The sequence below is a fragment of the Elgaria multicarinata genome, chromosome 7 (assembly GCF_023053635.1).
Source record: "Elgaria multicarinata webbii isolate HBS135686 ecotype San Diego chromosome 7, rElgMul1.1.pri, whole genome shotgun sequence".
NCBI classification, from domain to species: Eukaryota; Metazoa; Chordata; class Lepidosauria; order Squamata; family Anguidae; genus Elgaria; species Elgaria multicarinata.
Window position 1 is genome coordinate 112,654,583 of NC_086177.1, and position 21,298 is coordinate 112,675,880.

At 46.6% G+C, this 21,298-nt stretch overlaps 1 protein-coding gene across 1 annotated transcript; it reads left to right on the plus strand.

The window, feature by feature from the left end:
• The first annotated feature begins 6,576 nt into the window (after positions 1-6,576).
• LOC134401192 (lymphocyte antigen 6E-like) lies at positions 6,577-14,376 on the plus strand. Its single transcript, XM_063129934.1, has 3 exons — positions 6,577-6,650; positions 12,300-12,419; positions 14,225-14,376. Exons 1-3 carry the CDS (start codon positions 6,599-6,601, stop codon positions 14,368-14,370), a joined length of 318 nt encoding a protein of 105 aa, XP_062986004.1. The 5' UTR covers positions 6,577-6,598; the 3' UTR covers positions 14,371-14,376.
• Positions 14,377-21,298: the final 6,922 nt, after the last annotated feature.

The following is a 21,298-nucleotide window of genomic DNA, read 5'->3' on the forward strand; positions in this document are numbered from 1 at the left end:
GGAGAGCCCACCACCTCCCTAGGTCACTGATTCCATTGTCATACTGCATTGTCGTAATGCTAATTTAATCATTGCGAAGTTTTGTTATACTCTAATACTGTTTGAGTGATACATATATATTTTCTGGTAAGGCTTTGTGTTATCTGTCTCGAAGGGTGCTTCACAACCCATAAATTCATCCTTGAAGCCCCAAACGCTGAACTGTTTTGTAATGCTCTAATACTGTTTGAGCAAAACGCTCATCAAATGACCTATTTAGCAAGCGTGCTTAGGAGAGCTTAGGTAATCGTGGCATTCCATGGTATTTCCTGTATGCCATACACAACAGCATTGTCCTGCAGCAGCCGTCCCGGTTCTTCCTGTGATCTTCCTGTATGTGGAAAATGTGGTACTATTTGCTGCCGAACAATGGATCTGCCATCACCCATCCATGTATTTCTGACATTACGCTACAGCATGGTTTGTGTAGGCAAGGGTTGAGCAGTGTGTTGACGTCACCTACTGACAACAATTGGGTGGGAATGCCACCCTTCCCAACCTCCTTTGCCCTCTAGCCCCTTTGCCATTCCATTCTTGGGAACAGCACTGGGAACTTTGAAAGTGCAGTATACCAGCCTTTCACTAGAACAGCACAGCAGAGACTGCTGCTGTTCCCAATGCCCGCAATGTTGTAACCCCTTTCTACCCAATCCCAGGCCATAGCTAGACGGGATGATATCCCAGGGTGATCCCCGGGATCATCCCTGTACATTCACAAGATGCACAGGGGATCCCGGGAGTAGGGAGGGATGATCCCTCCCTGGGCCCGTGATCTCGCCCTTCACTTCTAGCCCACTTTTTCCATGTTCTCAAGCTGATCCAGAGACCGTTGAACGTGTGGGTGGGCATCGCGGTTTGTCCCGGGTCCTCGCGAGTAACCTCAGAAACTCTGTGCCCATCAGAGGTGGGGTGGGGTTAGCGGGGAATTTTTTTAAAAAAGAAGACTTACCTTCTGCACACGAGCGCTCATGCGCTGCTGCTTCTTTAAAACAAAAAAAAATTGCAGCCGCAATGTCACGCGCCGCATGTAGGCCAGTGCGACAATCTCACGATCATGAAATCGCGAGATTGTCACAGTAAAAAAACCTGTTCTAGCTGAGGCCCCAGTGTATACTCAAACAAGGAAAGTGTTGCTGCTTGCTTTTTACCATGACAATACTGACATGTAAGCATGGTGTGGGGGAAAGCAAACTTCTCCAGCTTCAAATGTACTGTGGATTGTATATAGAAGTTGCCGGAGCAGGGAGCTAAGAGAGCAGAAGTGAAAAGGGGAGGCAAGGAAGTTGAAATGGAAAATTCCGTACCGAGAGCAGGGAGGGGCTACCCCGAAAGGATGGACAGTGGTGGGGCGCAATTCCGCTGTCGGGATTCCAAGCCCTCCCACTGAGATGTGAGACAATAAAGAGGTCTGTCGTGCAATCCATGGAACTTTATTCGGTAAACAGACGTCTCTTCATACTTGAGGAGAGTGTGAAAGCTAGGAGCTATCCTCTACACTTAGGCTGTAGCTAGACCTAAGGTTTATCCCAGGATTGTCCTGGGGTCAAACCTGTTCATCTAGGCGACACACAGGGGATCCAGTGCTCAGGCAGGGGCCAACCCGGAATGATCCCAAGATAAACCTTAGGTCTAGCTGTGGCCTTAGTTAAACTAACAAAGCAAGGCAGTGGCGTATCAACTCAATGGACAGTTTCCTGGCAGCGTTCCACAGGCTTTTACTGAATAGCTCTCTCAGGGCAGGTCTTGGCCAAGGGGCCAACCTCACAGACCGCCTCCCACCTCCTCTCAGCTCCGCCCACTTGACCCTGCGGCAGACTCTGGGATCTGTCAGCTCCAATATCTCCTCCCCCTCTGACAAGGACTGAGCTCCTGGGGATGGGGAGGGTGATCTCTGAGCCTGAGTGTCCAGTCCAATAAGTTCCTGGGAAGATTCCTCCAGGAATGGATCTACACATAACATGACCTGCTGCCCCTTGGTCTGTGCTTAAGAAAAGGGCCCCGAAAGAGGGGAAATCTTTCCAGCTCCATTTCTCTCCGTTTCTCTCCCCTCCAAGCACAGACCAAGGTGCAGCAGGTCATGTTAGCAGTTGAAATCAATGGGATTTACTTTTGAGTAAAGTAAATACCCTAACCCTGCCTGGAACAGTCTTCCTCAACCTGGGGCTCTCCAGATGTGTTGGACTGCATCTCCCAGAATGGCCCAGCCAGCTGGCTGGGCCATTCTGGGAGTTGTAGTCCAACACATTTGGAGCACCCCAGGTTGAGGAAGGCTGGCCTGGAGGCTCCCTCCCTCCCTCCATGGCTCCAGCTTAGGAAAAGCTCCTAGGTGTGGAAAGAGGGGAAATCTTTCCACCACCACCACCCTTCACAGTTTCTCTCGGAGGAGGGACAATGGAAGAAAAGAGGAAGTGAAAGGAACAATAAGCAGACGGGGACTTGAGAAAACAATGATAAAAAATACATTGGGTGGCCCAGATCAGCGAAGGGTGACCATATGACCGGATTTGCCCGGATGGTAAATCCGGGAGGGGGAGGGGAAATCCGGATTTTTTTTTTAAAGAGCAGCTCTAATGGAAATTAACAAAAATGCTTATAACTCTGTCATTTTTTAAGATAAAGACATGAAACTTGGCACAATGGTAGCTCTTAGGAAGGGCTTTAGTCATACCAAATTTGAAACAGATCCGTTCATCCATTGATTTTTTTAGGGATTTTTTAAAAATTGAGATTTTAAAATTATTATTTTTTAAACTGTCATTTTTAAAGATAAAGAGATGAAACTTTGCACAATGAAAGGATTTAGGTAGAGCCTTAGCCACACCAAATTTGAAACAGATCCATTCATCCAATGATTTTTTAGGAATTTTTTAAAAAACGAGGTTTTAAAATTATTTTTAAAACTGTCATTTTTAAAGATAAAGAGCTGAAAGTTGGCACCATGATAGCTTTTAGGTAGAGCTTTAGCCATACCAAATTTGAAACAGATCTGGGGCCAGCAGCAAACCCTGTTAACAACAACAGCACCTTGCAATGAGTGAAGATACAGTCAGAAAAGATATTTGAGGGAAGGGGAGAATGTAACACACAGAGTAGAGCAAAAGCTTCAAAGTACAGCAAAACCTACAAAAGTAGGAGTGAGTGAAGTTGATTTCAGATACATTGAATCTCTCACTTGTTCTTTATTTCAGTGATTTTAACATTAAGATGTTATGTACAACAGATTTGTCTTAAATGTGTGCTGTAAAATCAGACATGTGACCAAGGCTATGTTCGGGTGGGCACGCCCCCTTGGTACTGGACACGCCCCCTTGGGAGGCAACCATGTTGTCCTCCTTTTTGGTTTCCAAAATATGGTCACCCTAATATCTATGGACAACACAACGGTAAGAAACGTATTAATAAATACATGTGCCCGGGGACGTATAAAATCGTAATAAAATAATATGTTTAATGACTCAAAAAACGACGTTTCGTATATCTGTGTAGATCCGCTCCTGGATTCCCGAAGAGTCTTGGAGAATTTCCTCCCCCATTTCCTGGTGTACATCTGCTTCTGTTTCTTCAGCCTCTGAGTCCAGTTGAGGCTGTGGACAAGCAGACAAGGTGGAGCGTGTCCAGAGGAGGGCAACCAGGATGATCAGGGGTCTGGAAACAAAGCCCTATGAAGAGAGACTGAAAGAACTGGGCATGTTTAGCCTGGAGAAGAAAAGATGGAGGGGAGACATGAGAGCACTCTTCAAATACTTAAAAAGTTGTCACACAGAGGAGGGCCAGGATCTCATCTTGATCCTCCCAGAGTGCAGGACACGGAATAACGGGCTCAAGTTAAAGGAAGCCAGATTCCAGCTGGACATCAGGAAAAACTTCCTGACTGTTAGAGCAGTACGACAACAGAACCAGTTACCTACGGAGGTTGTGGGCTCTCCCACACTAGAGGCCTTCAAGAGGCAGCTGGACAACCATCTGTCACGGATGCTTTAGAGTGGATTCCTGCATTGAGCAGGGGGTTGGACTCGATGGCCTTGTAGGCCCCTTGCAACTCTGCTATTCTATGATTCTATGATTCTATGTGAAACGCAGTCCCTCACCCTCGGGAGAGCGGGCCTTACCCTGACACCTGCTGACATCCGATACTTTCCCACCAGGCTCCACCCACCAGCATAAAATGGCAGGTAGTATAATGCAATAAAAGAAAAGCCAGTTGTGCAAAGGCCCAGTTTAAATCCCACAAAGAACCCCAAAGCCAGAAGCCTTGGTAAGTTGCAGGATTTAAAAAATCAGATGTGGCAAAACCCTCACTCACCCAGAATTCAGTCACCATTGCTTGCAAGGACACAGGTAGGTAATTTACAAGACATGCTGCCAACATTATAGGCATTTCCAGTGGCCCCTTGCCTAGGAAAGTCTCCTACGACCCTCTGCCGTGAAAGCAACCAATCCGGAGAGTTTGTCTAGAGCAGGAGGGGGCTCAGGGAGGGGAAACCAGGGACATGCCTAATCCAAAGGGGTCCCATCCATCATTCCTGCCACTGAAAAGCCAGGGCAGACGTGCACAAAATGGTCAGGGTGCCAACCCAATGCAAGTGAAAGATGAGAGGCAAACTAGTTAAAAGCCCCACACTCATGCTGAACGCGGGGATACAGCGGGTGGAGGATACATTTGTAGAGGAGCTATACACCTTTCCCTGCTAGGAGGAAATGGACAGAACCGTAGTAACCAGTAACCTTGCAGGGATTCTCTACCTGGGCTTGCCTGAGAGTAGACGAAAGCGGGGTTTCCTTTCCGGCCCTAGCAATATGGCCTAAAAACTCTTGCTGTAGTTAGGGAGACCACATTTGGGAAAACAAAAAAAGAGAACACCCAGTAGGAGAAGCAGGAAAGCGTGCTTTCTGGGGCTTCCGGAAAGTGCGTCATTCCCCCCGCCACCACGCTAATGGCGACTGCTAATGGAGAGGGGGGATGACGCACTTTCCTCAGGCCCTGGAAAGTGTGCTTTCCCCTCTTCCACTCACTGATTTAGGTGTCAGTTTGCCAGTGTGCTGCTGCAAGGATCAGGAAACTCAACAAACCCTGCCTGAAAGGCCCTGACTGGAGCTGTTGTGGCCCAAACATTACGAAGACGCTTCTTATGATCCAACACATCTTTAATAGAAAGCAAGGCATTCACATTGCAATGGAGAGAAGACATACCTCTGGCAAAGAATACGCTTCTCTGAGGATTTCTTGGTGTGCCAGATGTTTTTAATAGTCAGTTTGACAAAAGCAACTAGAGCATGGGCAGAAAGCTGTTTATTAAATCAGAAATTCTAGCTGACCACAACTTTTTTGCAGCAGACCTGTTACCAAGGGGACTAGGGGGGAAATGGGAAGTGGCTCAGCGGCTAGGGGGAAAAAGAGGAAGTCTAGCTGTTGGCTCTCAGTCTGCATATGAGTCACAGACGGTGTCTAAAAGTGGCTATGTGTGTGGTTTTGTGAGACATATAGGCCTTAGCTAGATATAAGGTTTATCCCGGGATCGTCCCTGCCTGATCCCAGGATATCCTGTGTGTCATTTCCATGAACAGGGATGTCCCCGGGATGATCCCGGGATAAAACTTAGGTCTAGCTAAGGCCATAGACAATTTAAACTGCTGCTCAGCTATTAGCAATGCCCAATGTCTGACTTTTCTGTCTAGATTAATCAGATTGATCAAACATGGCTGCTCTTATGTCAAGCTATGCCGATGGCCGCCATTATAGAGCGGAGGAGGGAAAAGCATGTCACTCCTACCCCCGTGTCATTCCTGCCCCCCTCCCACTGCTCCAATCAGAGCCTTTTCTGTAATGTCCTGGAATGACATCCTTTCCCCTTTAAGGCCCCGATGGGAGCAGTGGGCGGACTCATGCGCATCCAGAAAGCACATCATTCCCCACCAGCACGCTAACGGCGACCTTATGACCTGATTCCATTGTCGCACTGCTCTAACAGTCAGGAAGTTTTTCCTGATGTCCAGCTGGAATCTGGCTTCCTTTAACTATTTCCTAAATGTAGAACTTGTCATTTATCCCTCTTAAATTTCATTCTGTTGTTTCCAGCCCAGCACTCCAGCCTATCCAGATCACTTTGAAGTTTGTTTCTGCCTTCCAGGGTATTAGCTATCCCACCCAATTTTGTGTCATCTGCAAATTTGATCAGCGTTCCCTGCACCTCCTCATCCAAATCATTAATAAAAATTGCCGTGGGATTTCTGGGAATAAAGAAGTCTTCCTGATTTAGGTGTCCTGTGTCAGTTTGCGAGAGTGCTGCAAGGATCGGGAAATCCAAAAAACCCTGCCTTACAGGAAAATATTAATGCATGCATTCAAATTAACCAGTTGACCTCTGCCAGGACCTTCAGTAAAAGCTGTCTTGAGGATCCAGGAAACCCACACCCTTTCCTTTGTTCTCTCTGTTTTCCCACTCTCATACCAGGAAATTATTGGGCTCATAGCCCGAAACAAAAACACCTTCAGAGGTATATATAATCCTCTGCAGTTATAGCAGCCTGTCCAGTGCAGGCTCCAGAGAACATCACAACAATGAGGACTTCATTGATCGGGTTGCTGGTGGCAATCCTTTGCGTGGGGAAAGGTAAGCCAGATGCAGACAGAGGGAGGGGACTGGCTACATTCATTGGCGTGCGGACAACAGGTTCAAAGGGTTCAGTTGAACACCCTAATCCGCCACCACTGCCATGTTGCAGTAGCAGGGCCGGTGCTAGCTGTAGGAAAGAGGGACAAATTCAGCTGCTCTCCACCCTGCTCCTCCTCTGGAAGGCTTTTTTTCACCGGTGCAGCCACTGCCCTCCCCCCCAGCTCGCTCTTTCACTCACTCACTCAGCCACTCCCTGCTCCCAGCTGCTCTGCCTGGCCTCTCGCGACAGTTGCTGGACAAGGTGGGAGCAGCAGCCACGCTGGGGCCAGGAAGCAGCACGTGGTGGAGCCGAGGAGGGGACTGTTTCTGGAAGGAGTAAGGTTGCCCGGAGCTGCGAATTGGGGCCTCCCCCCTTCGGAGCTGCTGCCCTCCTCTCGTCATCAGCCCTGCAGGTACTGTAATGTTTGGGAGAAAAAGAGAGAGAGAGAGAGAAGCTGTCTGTTTATGTGCCTCCTCTCCTCATCACTGCCCCACTGCAATGCCCCCCAGGACCTCCTGGCTAAGGAGGGTTCATTCAGTAGCACCTTTTTCAGAACACTTGCTAAAACAATTCCTATCTGCCCTTGCTTTTTTTATGGTGTTCAACCCAATTTTTTTAAAGACGTTCTTTTGGTAAACATGGTACGTGTGTATCTTGTGTCATTTTAAAACAGAGCTGTAGCACCATCCTAAGTATGTCTACTCAGAAGTAAGCCCCACTGAGATCAATCAAACTTTCTCTGAGGTAATTGTGCATAGGATGCAGCCTGAAAACAAAGAGAGGATGAAAAAAAGACAGGAGAAAAAGAACTGTAGAAACAGAATAGCAAGGTAACTCTGGGATATTTAACCATATTTAAAGACAATAAGTACAGTAAAATTAGTGCTCCTCTACTTCAGTCCCAATCAAATAATTACAACAGTGCAGTATGGATTATTTGTTACTTTAAAAAATACAGTTTACTTCAGTTTTTGTTTATTTTGTTTGTTTGATGAATGAAAAAAAAGACTTTTATTACTGTATATTCAATCAATGTTTACCTAAAAAAAAAAAAATCCCTGGCCGAACCACCTAATGAAATGTGCTGCGCACGCCTATGGCTACGTTTCTCCTGGGTGGTGGTGTTAGCCAAAATTGCCAGGTTCTTCTCCCTAGGAGACAGCCAAACTCTCCTAAGAATGCACAGAGTCCTTGGTCAGGTACAACACGCCTTTATTCTGGGTACATTCAGCTGAGTGGGTGTCTCTCTCTAGTTCTGCACCAGGAAGAGAGCACACTCTTTGGTTACTGCTCTAACAGTCAGGAAGTTTTTCCAGTTTATAATTTTCCAGCTTATAATCTGCTTTGACTGTGAAATACTTCCATGCATCCTGCTTTAATTCTGCTTTGAAGCCAAAAGACCCGACCTATTTAGCTACCTGTTTAGGAGCGAATCATTTGTTGTTTTCCGAGCGACCACTGGGGGCGATAGAGGAGGATTTGATACATTTAAAGTACAAATTAAACAAATGCTTACATCTGCGTTAGTTTTAAAGATAAAAACATCAAAATTGACACAGTAATAGATATTAAGGAGAGCTTTAAGCATACCAAATTTGAATTGGATTGGGTCATCCGTTGATTTTTTATGATTTTTTACATTTCCCCCCTTAAACCCTTTTCGTGGTATGAAAAGGATCTTAGGAGCGCTGCCACCAGGGGTGTGATTTAGCTAACAACAACTACTACTACAGTTTTACACTGTAGGGGATAATTTGAGGGAAACAAGTACGTGGGATGAAGCCTTTAATGGTGGCAAACCATAAGGCGGGAGAGCACCTTATCTATGTTAGGGTGACCACATGAAAAGGAGGACCGGGCTCCTGTATCTTTAACATTTGCATAGAAAAGGGAATTTCAGCAGGTGTCATTTGTATATATGGGGAACCTGGGGAAATTCCCTCTTCATCACCACAGTTAAAGCTGCAGGTGCCCTGCCCTCTTTCAAATCTGGTCTGTCTAGTATAGCTCCTGCAGCTTTAACTGTTGTGATGAAAAGGGAATTTCACCAGGTTCTTCATATATACAAATGACACCTGCTGAAATTCCCTTTTCAATACAACTGTTAAAGATACAGGAGCCCTGTCCTCCTTTTCATAGGGTCACCCTAACTATGTGCTCTAAATACCCTGTCATAGCTGCGCAGTTGTGCCCCATCATTTATTTGACGGAGCCTAAAGTTCTTAATTTAAGCTTCATCCCATATACCTGCTTCCCTCGGATTATCCCCGTAGAGCTAAGCTTTTGCGGTTGTTGTTTTTGCTACCGGGTGACAGCGATCCTTTGCATAACAGGAGGTGAGTTTAGGGGGGGGGGGTGGAACGTTTAAAAAAAAACATTAAAAATCATTAAAAAATCAACGGATGATCCAATTCAATTCAAATTTGGTATGTCTAAAGCTCTCCCTAATATCTATTACTGTGTCAATTTTGGTGTCTTTATCTTTAAAGCTTACGCAGATGTAAGCATTTCTTTAAAATCCTGCTCCTGCACCCCAGCGGCGGCTCGGAAGATACGCTCAAAAAGTAGGGGCTAAATAGGGCAAATCTTTTGGCTTTATTGCACAATTAAGGCAGGATTCATGGGAGTACTTAACAATCAAAGCAGATTATCATGTGGAAAACTTCTGAGTCCTTTGCATGCAATTTGCAGTGATTGCACAGCATAACGCTGGTGTGATAGAGCTCGTTGACAGTGATGCATAAGAAATATTCAAAGAGTTGGAATATTAGGGGGAAAGGGATGAAAAGAAAGAAGGAAATAGAAGACCATGCAGGGATTTTCCTCTGCTGACTTGTGAAGTGATGGGGGAGCTCTCTGAGTTCCTTCTCTGGGAAAGTAGGGGAGAGAGAGGGGAGGGAAAGGCAAGAAAGGCAAATGTGATTTTGGGCTGCATTAATAGAAGTATAGCTTCCAAATCACGTGAGGTCCTGGTTCCTCTCTATTCGGCCCTGGTTAGGCGTCATCTAGAGTATGGCATCCAGTTCTGGGCTCCACAATTCAAGAAGGACGCAGACAAGCTGGAGCGTGTTCAGAGGAGGGCAACCAGGATGATCAAGGGTCTGGAAACAAAGCCCTATGAAGAGAGACTGAAAGAACTGGGCATGTTTAGCCCGGAGAAGAGAAGATGGAGGGGAGACATGAGAGCACTCTTCAAAGACTTGAAAGGTTGTCACACAGAGGAGGGCCAGGATCTCTTCTCGATCCTCCCAGAGTGCAGGACACGGAATAACGGGCTCAAGTTAAAGGAAGCCAGATTCCAGCTGGACATCAGGAAAAACTTCCTGACTGTTAGAGCAGTACGACAATGGAATCAGTTGCCTGGTGAGGTTGTGGTCTGTCCCACACTAGAGTCCTTCAAGAGGCAGCTGGACAACCATCTGTCAGGGATGCTTTAGGGTGGATTCCTGCATTGAGCAGGGGGTTGGACTCGATGGCCTTGTAGGCCCCTTCCAACTCTGCTATTCTATGATTCTATGAAAGCGCGGGTGGTCTTCTGAGCAGAAGGGTGGAAGGAGCCCTCTTCCTTCTCTCCCTTATTGCGCCTGTGTAACTCATGAATTTGGGCTGCTGTTTTTATCCCTCTTCTCTCGGGATTTAATAATCAAAATGAAACAAACAAACAAAAGTCTTTCTCCTAAGATTGCTCACGAATGTTGGCAAATGGATTTCTAGGTGGCAAACACCGAAAGGAAGGAAGAGGGCAGTGGGCTCTTCTTTCTTTCCAGATGTGAGGAAAAGGTGGGAGTTGATGGGTGCATGTGTCTGGCTCTCACAGATCCAGGTGAGCAAGACAGCCGGGGTGGGCGGATCTTTGCTGATTGGTTTAAACAAAGGTGGCAAAAAGTCATGTCGGCATAGCTGCTTGCACAACATTGGGTTTTCAGCTGTAAAAGGCACTGGATTCTTTATTTTCCCTTCTATTTGGCTTTAAAAAGAAGATTTAGAATTCAGCATAAAATATTTCATGGTGGGGGCATCTCTGCTTGTTGTCCTGAGGCATGAACTGAAATTTGAAAGTGTTCACAGGGGAATTAAGGCCATCAGATCTCAATGGCTACCCAGAAAGTTTTATGCAAGACATTTGGGCTGTGCAAAGCCTCCATATCCAATGGAACCTGTTTTTCTGCACTTCTCCAAGAGCAAAAAAACACACACTTTAATCCCCTTTGAGATACGCGACTGTGTCTTCCAAGAGCAGCAGAATTTGGGAGTCCTTCATAACACAGTGGCCACCCAGCTGCCCTTGGGAAAGCCAAGGTGGATTTGAATGCAACAGCACTCCCAAACATGTGGGCCAGCAATTGGTGGACAAAGGCAAGCTGCCTCTGATACTGGAGGTAGGACATAACCATAGAATCATAGAACAGCAGAGTTGGAAGGGGCCTACAAGGCCATCGAGTCCAACCCCCTGCTCAATGCAGGAATCCACCCTAAAGCATCCCTGACAGATGGTTGTCCAGCTGCCTCTTGAAGGCCTCTAGTGTGGGAGAGCCCACAACCTCCCTAGGTAACTGATTCCATTGTCGTACTGCTCTAACAGTCAGGAAGTTTTTCCTGATGTCCAGCTGGAATCTGGCTTCCTTTAACTTGAGCCCATTATTCCGTGTCCTGCACTCTGGGAGGATCGAGTAGTAGTAGCCTTTGGTAGCCTTCTCCTTCATGTATACCTCTGCATTTGTCCTTGTTCTGTTTTTCACTTGCTCACAGGATACTTACAGGGGCACACTTACCTGATCTCATACGAAAGGCAGTAGAGATGCCTGTACAAACACCAGATACGTAAGAGTAGATGAGGAGGTTGGCATGCATCCCAGGCAACGTTCTGCTACCGGGTTGCCTTCCAAATGTTTTGCACTGCAACTCCCATAAACCCTGACCATGGGGCATGGTCAGGGTATGCTAGGTCCTGGGGTGCTCAGGGTTTTGTAGATCAGAGTCACAACATAACAAACACTGTGGTAAGAGCCCTCAAATTGAGCTCTCTCTCTCGGATCATGTCTAGCCGCCGGAACCAAATAACAAATAGGCATGGGGTAAGATCAAAGCCTTGGCTTTATTTCCGCAGCGAAAAGACTGCCTGCTTCAAATTTAGGAACAGCAGTTCTGAATGCTTCCCATCCAGGACTTTAATACTGTGTGGCAAACAAGTTACATATTTGGTCATACAGTGTCATGCTTGGGTATATTTCCACAAGAAGCTCATAGCATTGCAGCCACTGCCCTTAGCAGAAACCCATTGTGTATTGTCTGTTGACTAAGCAAGCAGGAACTCTCCAGATAACATACTTATCCCTTGACCCCAACTGTGTACGTGGTCTCTTCGCTTAGGTTGCATGACTGACAAGGCAAAGGTTATCTATAAGTTACTCCTCAGAACAACAAGATAATGACATTCTCATTTCAATGCTTAACAATAATGATCCAGGAAGCAGATGCCCAAACAAGCAACCTTGTTCATAGAATCATAGAATCATAGAATAGTAGAGTTGGAAGGGCCATCGATAAGGCCATCGAGTCCAACCCCCAGCTCAATGTTCTATCTCTCTGCTTTTCTTTTTGTGCAGTGCACTCCCTCTGGTGCTACAGCTGTGAAAATGTACCTTCTGAATGGACCTGCACGAACGCGGTTCAGTGCGCAGAGTCAAACATGTACTGTTTCTCAAACGATATCACTACAAGAAAAGGTATGCACCACATCCTTATAACCTTCTTGAATCAACAGTTCTTGGGCGAAACCCTCTAAGGCAGCTTAAAGATATCTGTTGCCCATGGCTTGTCTGCCGTCCCCCAACCTCAGCAAAAAGCTACCACAGTTGCCAGCAGGAGAATTGGCAGGGACCATCCTTAGATTCTCTCCGGAGCAACGGTTCTCAAGTACCACAAGCTGGCTGCCATTTATGACTGATCTGCCAGTCCGCATCCCCAACGATTGGCTGAGTTGCTGTGAGGTCAGAGAATGTCACCAGACAGTCTAACTGATGAGCAGAAAGGGTCAATTGTGGAATGAAGAACTCCATTACTGTGAGCAGGAGGTCAGGCTGTCAGAGGGAAGATTTCACAAAAGGTTGAAGGACAGGAGAGGTTGGGATGGGAAGATAGGAACAAGGATGCATTTGTGCCATGGACCATGAAGGCTTGGACCCAGTGGCCCAGCCATGCCACAGATGAAGAAGGCGCCGATGCCAGTGCCTTTGAGTAGGAACAGAGCAAGGATGGTGTTTCCAGGCAGATGTGAGTTCCTAGTACTGGCAGAGACTTGGCAGCAAAGAGGAGAGGGAGAAAACTTCACGAAAGGTCTTGGGAAAAGAGGAATAATATACCACATAGCTGCTATGGACAGAAAGAAGTTGGTTGATATTACATGGACACTGCAGTGTCCATGTAGTTATAGGCAGTGAGTAGATTTAGCATTCCACCATTATAAATAGATATATAAATATCACAGAGCCAAGTGATGAGAGGAAGTGAGCGCTAAATTAAACACTACATTAAAGAGGTAGTTCTGTGATGGGGAAAGTCCTCTCTCAAAATACTAGAACCCAGGGTCATCCCATGAAACTGATGGGTGGGAGATCCAGGACAAATAAAAGGAAGGACTTCTTCACACAGCGCATAGCTAAGTTATGGAACTCACTACCAGAGGATGTGGTGATGGCCACCAATCTGGATGGCTTTTAAAGTGGGTTGGATAAGTTCCTGGAGGCAAAGGCTATCACTGGCTACTAGCCCTGATGGTTGTGTGCTATCTCCAGTAGTCAAGGCAATAAGTCTGTGTGCACCGGTTGCTGGGGAACATGGGTGGGAGGGTTCTGTTGCTTGTTCATCCCTGGCCGATGGCTGGTTGGCCACTGTGTGAACAGAGTGCTGGACTAGATGGACCCTTGGTCTGATCCAGCATCAGGGCTGTTCTTATGTTCTTACATCTCCCAGATTTCCCCATTCAGCCATACTAGGAGTTGTAGGGCTCCAGAAAGACTTTTTCTTTCTTTCATAGAATTGCACCCTAAATGCATAGTGTGCAGCTGATCCTAATACTTTTGTTTTACTTTAATCTCACAGTGTGTGGGGCCCAGTCCAGATTGGGCCCACTGCCTGAGGGTAGAGAAAGGGTATAAACTTCCCTATCCAGCCATTTCCCCCCTAAATACACCCCACACAAGTGTGCCTATGGATTTAAGGGGTGGAGGAATCACCTCTATTCTAACCAATAAAGTGTTTTTTCTTTGTCTAGCCCTGTGGTGTCGGGGGGATGAATTTTTTTTTGGGGGGGAGCAGTGTCTGGGTGGGAAGTTTCCCCACTCCCACACACACCCTGGGTGGCCTCAATCCAGACCTTGGCTTGTAGAAAAAAGAAACCCATTTCGGAGGAGCTACACATCGAACAGAGCACGTACTTCAGCCTTGTCTTGATTCCATCTTTTGGTCCTGAAAAGCAAACCTTTGGTGCTCAGCCTCGACGACTGAATATAATATATTTTTCCCCCTGAAGGTGAGAACAGCGCTTACAAGTTCTCCAAGGGATGTTCTACCAATTGCACTGCGTCCAGCCTGAACACGGGACGAACCTTCCACTCTACCACATGCTGCACTTTCGACTACTGCAATTCTAGGGGTCAGCTTCTGGGAAACAAGTAGGACTAGAGGCACCTTCGGGCTTCTTGGGGTGCCATCCAACGTGTATTTTGACAGAGAAAAAGTCCCAGCACTCCCCAGCCAGCCAGGCTGGGAGATGTAGGAGGATGTCGTCCTGTCTAGAGACATGCACAGACGTCTGCCTTTAGAGCCGCCGGCTCTCAGGATGTTTGCGATCTCGTATCCGACCCAACATCCTCTTCCATGCTGCACATCATCGTATATAGTTGAAGCTTTCGTCTGCTGCCTTGATGCTGGGAGTTGCAGTGGGAATAAAGCGTTTATAATAAAGCCTTTCCATTTCATTTCTGCAGCCTGAGCCCTTGCTAGCATTTGGATTTAGTACACAAATTGGGAGATATTTTATCCCCTTATCACAGAATCATAGAATCATAGAATAGCAGAGTTGGAAGGGGCCTAAAATGCCAACGAGTCCAACCCCCTGCTCAATGCAGGAATCCACCCTAAAGCATCCCTGACAGATGCTTATCCAGCTGCCTCTTTAATGCCTCTAGTGTGGGAGAGCCCACAACCTCCCTAGGTAACTGGTTCCATTGTCGTACTGCTCTAACAGTCAGGAAGTTTTTCCTGATGTCCAGCTGGAATATGGCTTCCTTTAACTTGAGCCCGTTATTCCCTGTCCTGCACTCTGGGAGGATCGAGAAGAGATCAAAAATACCAATATGACATTATAAAATAAACATGATAATTATTTATTTATTTTGTTAATTATTTTTGCATTTAGATTCCACCTGTCTTCCTCCAAGGAACCCAAGGCGGCGTACCTAATCCTCCTCCTCTCCATTTTTATCCTCACAACAACAACCCTGTGAGGTGGGTTGGGCTGAGAGTTTGTGACTGTCCCAAAGTCACCCAGTGGGTTTCCATGGCCGAGTGGGGAACTAGAACCCGGATCTGCCAATTCCCAGTCTGACACTTCAGCCACTACTCCACACTGGCTAAATAAACATAAATGGCACCGTTTTTATTATTTTTGAAAGCTACGGGGCTTTGAAAGATAATTAAAAGCAATAGAAACAAGTGAAAAAATCAGTCAAAAGTCCAGGAAATAGTTCAAAGCCATAGAGGGCATAGAATCATAGAATCACAGAATAGCAGAGTTGGAAGGGGCCTACAAGGCCATCGAGTCCAACCCCCTGCTCAAGGCAGGAATCCACCCTAAAACATCCCTGACAGATGGTTGTCCAGCTGCCTCTTGAAGGCCTCTAGTGTGGGAGAGCCCAGAACCTCACCAGGCAACTTGATTCCATTGTCGTACTGCTCTAACAGTCAGGAAGTTTTTCCTGATGTCCAGCTGGAATCTGGCTTCCTTTAACTTGAGAACGTTATTCTGCGTCCTGCACTCTGGGAGGACTGAGAAGAGATCCCGGCCCTCCTCTGTGTGACAACCTTTCAAGTAATTGAAGAGTGCTATCATGTCTCCCCTCAATCTTCTCTTCTCCAGGCTAAACATAGAATCATAGAATCACAGAATAGCAGAGTTGGAAGAGGCCTACAAGGCCATCGAGTCTAACCCCCTGCTCAATGCAGGAATCCACCCTAAAGCATCCCTGACAGGTGGTTGTCCAGCTGCCTCTTGAAAGCCTCTAGTGTGGGAGAGCCCACAACCTCCCTAGGTAACTGATTCCATTGTTGTACTGCTCTAACAGTCAGGAAGTTTTTTCTGATGCCCAGTTCTTTCAGTCTCTCTCCATAGGGCTTTGTTTCCAGACCCCTGATCATCCTGGTTGCCCTCCTCTGAACACGCTCCAGCTTGTCTGCATCCTTCTTGAATTGTGGAGCCCAGAACTGGACGCAATACTCTAGATGAGGCCTAACCAGGGCCGACTAGAGAGGAACCAGTACCTCACCAGTACTTGGCAGCCAAGTACGGTTTTAAAGGGAGAAAGTGAAAGCATAAAATATTGACAGGAGCTGTGTTACTAGCATCAAACTCTCTACATGTCTGTTCAGAAATATGCACCAATGTGTTGAGTGTAGTTTACTCTGTGTGCTCAGGTTTTGAGCCTGAGGGTGTAATCCTATGCTTGTTTAGATAGGAAAAAAAGTCATTAAATTCTAGGCATTCCCCAGCCAGCATGGAAAAGAGACTTTGTTCCTGCTCGGAAAAATACAACAGACACCTGTCATCCTAACAGCTCTGGAAGCAGACTGGTGTTCGCGATTCAATACCAGCACCTTCCAGCACCTGCCCACCCACCCCCCGCCAGTAAAATGAGGATGACCTTGGAAGCTATTTTCAATTAACATTAAGGCTCTGAAATGTCAGCCCAGAAGTCACCAGATAAATTCTCTGCAGTCTGATTATTATTTTTTTGTTGTTTATTCGTTCAGTCGCTTCCGACTCTTCGTGACTTCATGGACCAGCCCACGCCAGAGCTTTCTGTCGGCCGTCGCCACCCCTAGCTCCCCCAAGGTCGAGTCCGTCACCTCCAGAATACCATCCATCCATCTTGCCCTTGGTCGGCCCCTCTTCCTTTTGCCTTCCACTTTCCCTAGGAGGATGGAAAGATTCTGCGTTTTCCCCCAAATCAGCACACAGATTAGTTTTGTTAAGGCAGCGCAGACATTGTTTGAGTTTTAATCATTTTGAGCATATAAGCAGCACCTTCTCTGACTTTTTGTATGTTCTGCTGCATAATCCCTAGGTGGCGCTGTGGTATAGTGGAACTGCACAACCACACTAGCATTTCATTGCACCATTTCCTAAAATGCAAGGTTTTTTTTCTCCCATCAGCCACTTCACAAACAAAACGCTTGGAAAGCACTGGAGAGGCCTGTGGCATTACACCCCACAAGTCAATTCCAAATGTATGTCTGCGGTTTGTAAGTCTGTAGTTTTTAGAATGTTGGCCTGAGTGGGCGGAGTTAGAATGTCTTGGGAGGGGGAGGAGGGATATATAAGGGAATGACTGAGGGGATTGAGGGGGACTTTTGGGGTACTCTTAGAGTCTGTGGTGCTCTCTGTGTTTATGGTACTTAAGTTCTGGGAAATTTGAGGGTCAGTGTAGAGAGTGGTGTCTTTGGAGTGCGGTGTGCACGCAGTGGACGTATATCAATCAATACTGATAATAAAGAAAGTTCAAGATTGATTGTGTGAGAAAAAGGAAAGTGCGTATGTGAATGAGTGACAGGATTGTATGAAAGGTTTCAAAAAGGTTTTTAAATGTTGTTAGTTGAAACAAAGCTTGTGAACTTTTAAAAATGAATTATGATTGTTTGTTTTAAAACTACCACAAAAATCCACCGTGTCTGTTTGGCATTTATCATCTAAAGTTTACTTATTTATTTATTTATTTATTTATTTATTTATTTATTACATTTCTATACCGCCCAATAGCCGGAGCTCTCTGGGCGGTTCACAAAAAGCACTCACTCTGACAATCATTCACCTCAGCAGATATAACTCACAGCGCATTATTATATATATTAAAATCCATCTCCATTTTAAACCCCTTTCTCCACATAGTTTGGAGGAAGGTGGGGTTTTTATCCCTTGCCTCAGGTGTATCAAGCGGTGGTGCTTGGCTTGAGCAGGGAGTAGCTGCAGCCGGGTCTGTTGTTCAGAGCCTGTGTTGTGGCGTAATAAGTGTTCGTGGCAAGACCCTGCAATAATACATCATCTAAAGCACCTGCACACACAAAAAGCCTCATCTAGAAATGCTAAAAGAAGCCTCACTCTCTAACTCTCTTGTGAAATCCCCCCTTCTCCATCCTTCCCCACCCTCTTTCTCACTCTTTGTTGCTGCAGAGGCATTCACTGCCTCCAATCGCATCCCAAAGTGTGCTGATATGAGGCAGTATCCAATGCAGTGCTTACTGGTGGGGCAAAAAGGGACTCACTGGAGACAGAACCAAGGGGATCACCAGAGGCGGAGCCAAGGGGGTCACCTGGCAGGTTCTTTAAATGATGCGTGACCCTCCAGTTTTGCTTCTGCTTGTAAACAGCACTTTCCGCAAACTTTTTTGAAGCAGAGGAAATCTGACATTATTTGTGAAAGGAAAAAAAAATGCATTTTCCACATGTATTTGTGCTATTCCACTATACTACAATACCACCTAGAGGTAATGTAGCAGAAAAACAGGAATGGAAACACTCAGGGCCAGTGCTACCAAAGAGGCCACTTAGGCGGCCGCCTAGAGCGCCAAGGTAAGGGTGGCACCAAACACTGCACCCAGAAGCTGCTCTCCCACAGCAGCTTTGAGAGGGCGGCTTCCGGGCGTGCTGTTCTGAAGCCACCCGCACGCCCCAGCGTCCTGGCTTTGCTTCGGCTGGGTGCCCACCCAGCTGAAGCAAAGCCACGCCCGCCCGCCCACTCCAGCGTCCTGGCTTCACTTTGGCTGGGTGGGTGCCCAGCCAAAGCGAAGCCAGGATGCTGGGGTGGGCAGGCGGCTTCAGAACAGCACGCCCGGAAGTCGCTCTCCCAGAGCGGCTTCTGGCTGGGTGCGCCGTTCCGAAGCCGCCCGCCCGCTGCCCCCCCCCACCCCAGCGTCCTGGCTTCACTTCAGCTGGGCACTCACCCACCCCCACCCCAGTGTCCTGGCTTCGCTTTGGCTGGGCGGGCAAGATGGCACCCCTCACCCAGGTATGCTGGGGTGGGTGTGGGTGAAAGCAGCTCACCTGCCTAGGGCGCAAAATAGTCTGGCACCAGCCCTGGAAACACTTCTCCTGTAGAGCTCAGAGCTCAATTCTGCGACAAAGGAGATAACCATCCTTAAGGAAAGAAAAACAACTCATGAAATGTGAGCTTTCTTCGGTGCCTCTCCAAATAAGCTAAGGGAGGGGGGTCTATATGCTCTACAAACACTGCCGTGGCTGTGCAGTGGTGCTGCATTTTTTAAATGATGAAGCCACCAACTCGCAACCACATCAAGGTTTTATCTTCAAAATTGCACTTCTTGGTGGTGTTCTTTTACTGTGACTTTTCCGTTGGCTCCGATACCACGTCATAGTTTAATGTTGTGAACTGTTGAGAGATTCTATTATGTTCAGCGGTATGTACATGTTACAAATAAATAAATAAAATTGTGACTGGCCCAAGAGGTATGATCCTTGTTCTCCCCTGTCTAAAGGCATTACTCTAAATTTAGTTCACGATGCAGATTACATCAGGAGCCTGCCTGGTCATCAAAAGAAATCCCTCTAAGTGTGGGTGCAATTAGGATGTGAATGAACTATTCTAGGGTGACCCTATGAAAAGGAGGACCGGGCTCCTGTATCTTTAACAGTTGCATAGAAAAGGGAATTTCAGCCGGTGTCATTTGTATATATGGAGAACCTGGTGAAATTTCCTCTTCATCACAACAGTTAAAGCTGCAGGAGCTATACTAGAGTGACCAGATTTAAAAGAGGGCAGGGCACCTGCAGCTTTAACTGGTGTGATGAAGAGGAAATTTCACCAGGTTCTCCATATATACAAATGAGCAGGGGGTTGGACTCGATGGCCTTGTAGGCCCATTCCAACTCTGCTATTCTATGATTCTATGATTCAGCAGTAGAGCTTTAACAACAGTTAAAGCTGCAGGAGCTATACTAGAGTGACCAGATTTAAAAGAGGGCAGGGCACCTGCAGCGTTAACAGTTGTGATGAAGAGGAAATTTCACCAGGTTCCTCATATATACAAATGAGCAGGGGGTTGGACTCGATGGCCTTGTAGGCGCCTTCCAACTCTGCTATTCTATGATTCTATGATTCAGCAGTAGAGCTTTAACAACAGTTAAAGCTGCAGGAGCTATACTAGAGTGACCAGATTTAAAAGAGGGCAGGGCACCTGCAGCGTTAACAGTTGTGATGAAGAGGAAATTTCACCAGGTTCCTCATATATACAAATGAGCAGGGGGTTGGACTCGATGGCCTTGTAGGCCCCTTCCAACTCTGCTATTCTATGATTCTATGATTCAGCAGTAGAGCTTTAACAACAGTTAAAGCTGCAGGAGCTATACTAGAGTGACCAGATTTAAAAGAGGGCAGGGCACCTGCACCTTTAACTGCCGTGATGAAGAGGGAATTTCACCAGGTTCTCCATATATACAAATGACACCTGCTGAAATTCCCTTTTCTATGCAACTGTTAAAGATACAGGAGCCCTGTCCTCCTTTTCATATGGTCACCCTAACTATTCCTTGATTTATGGCACGGTCGTGGGTGAACTGAACTGGAGTATCAGTCAAGACCAAAGCTGTAGAAATTAAATGGCAAAACTTTATTAACAGACAGTCCAACACTACAAATCACAGGAACAGAACAGCAGAATTAAAGCTTCCAATGTTATACACAAGGAGTATAGGAATATACAACTCACAGGCTTAAAAGAAAGTTGGTACAATTACAGGATGTCAGAGACTGAAATATGATAACTGTAGAAAAAGTTGCTGGAAGAAATTGATTGTGCTTCAAAATATTACGGGATCTCAAATGGGACCAGGAAGGTCTTTCCTCCCAAATCTAGGCCTACTAGAACAGCCTTCCCCAAATGGGCACGATCCAGGAGTGTTGGACTAAAGCCCCCATCATCCCCCACCAGGTTGGGGAAGGCTGGATTGGAGTTTCTAGCTGTTTCCTTCCCCCACGCCCACCCACTTTCCAGCCCCTCGCTCCAAAAACACCCACCTCCCCGTCCCAGATAGCTTCCACAGTCCTGACCAGGTGAAATGTCAACGCTGCTTCATCTTCTCCCTACTAGAGACACTGCATAGATTCCACCCCTACACAGCCCAGACTTTAATCCTGTACACAGCCAGCTGATGCAGCCTGGCCTGGTCCAGCCACAACTTGTTCTAAGCTCAGTCCTACATGTGAAATCCTGTGAGTTGTAATTTGGTTGGGCCTCTGACTCTCTACTGGAGATGTCCAGTGATTGGAGAGCGCTAGATCTGCACACCCCAAACCCACACATAGAAGCACAATCC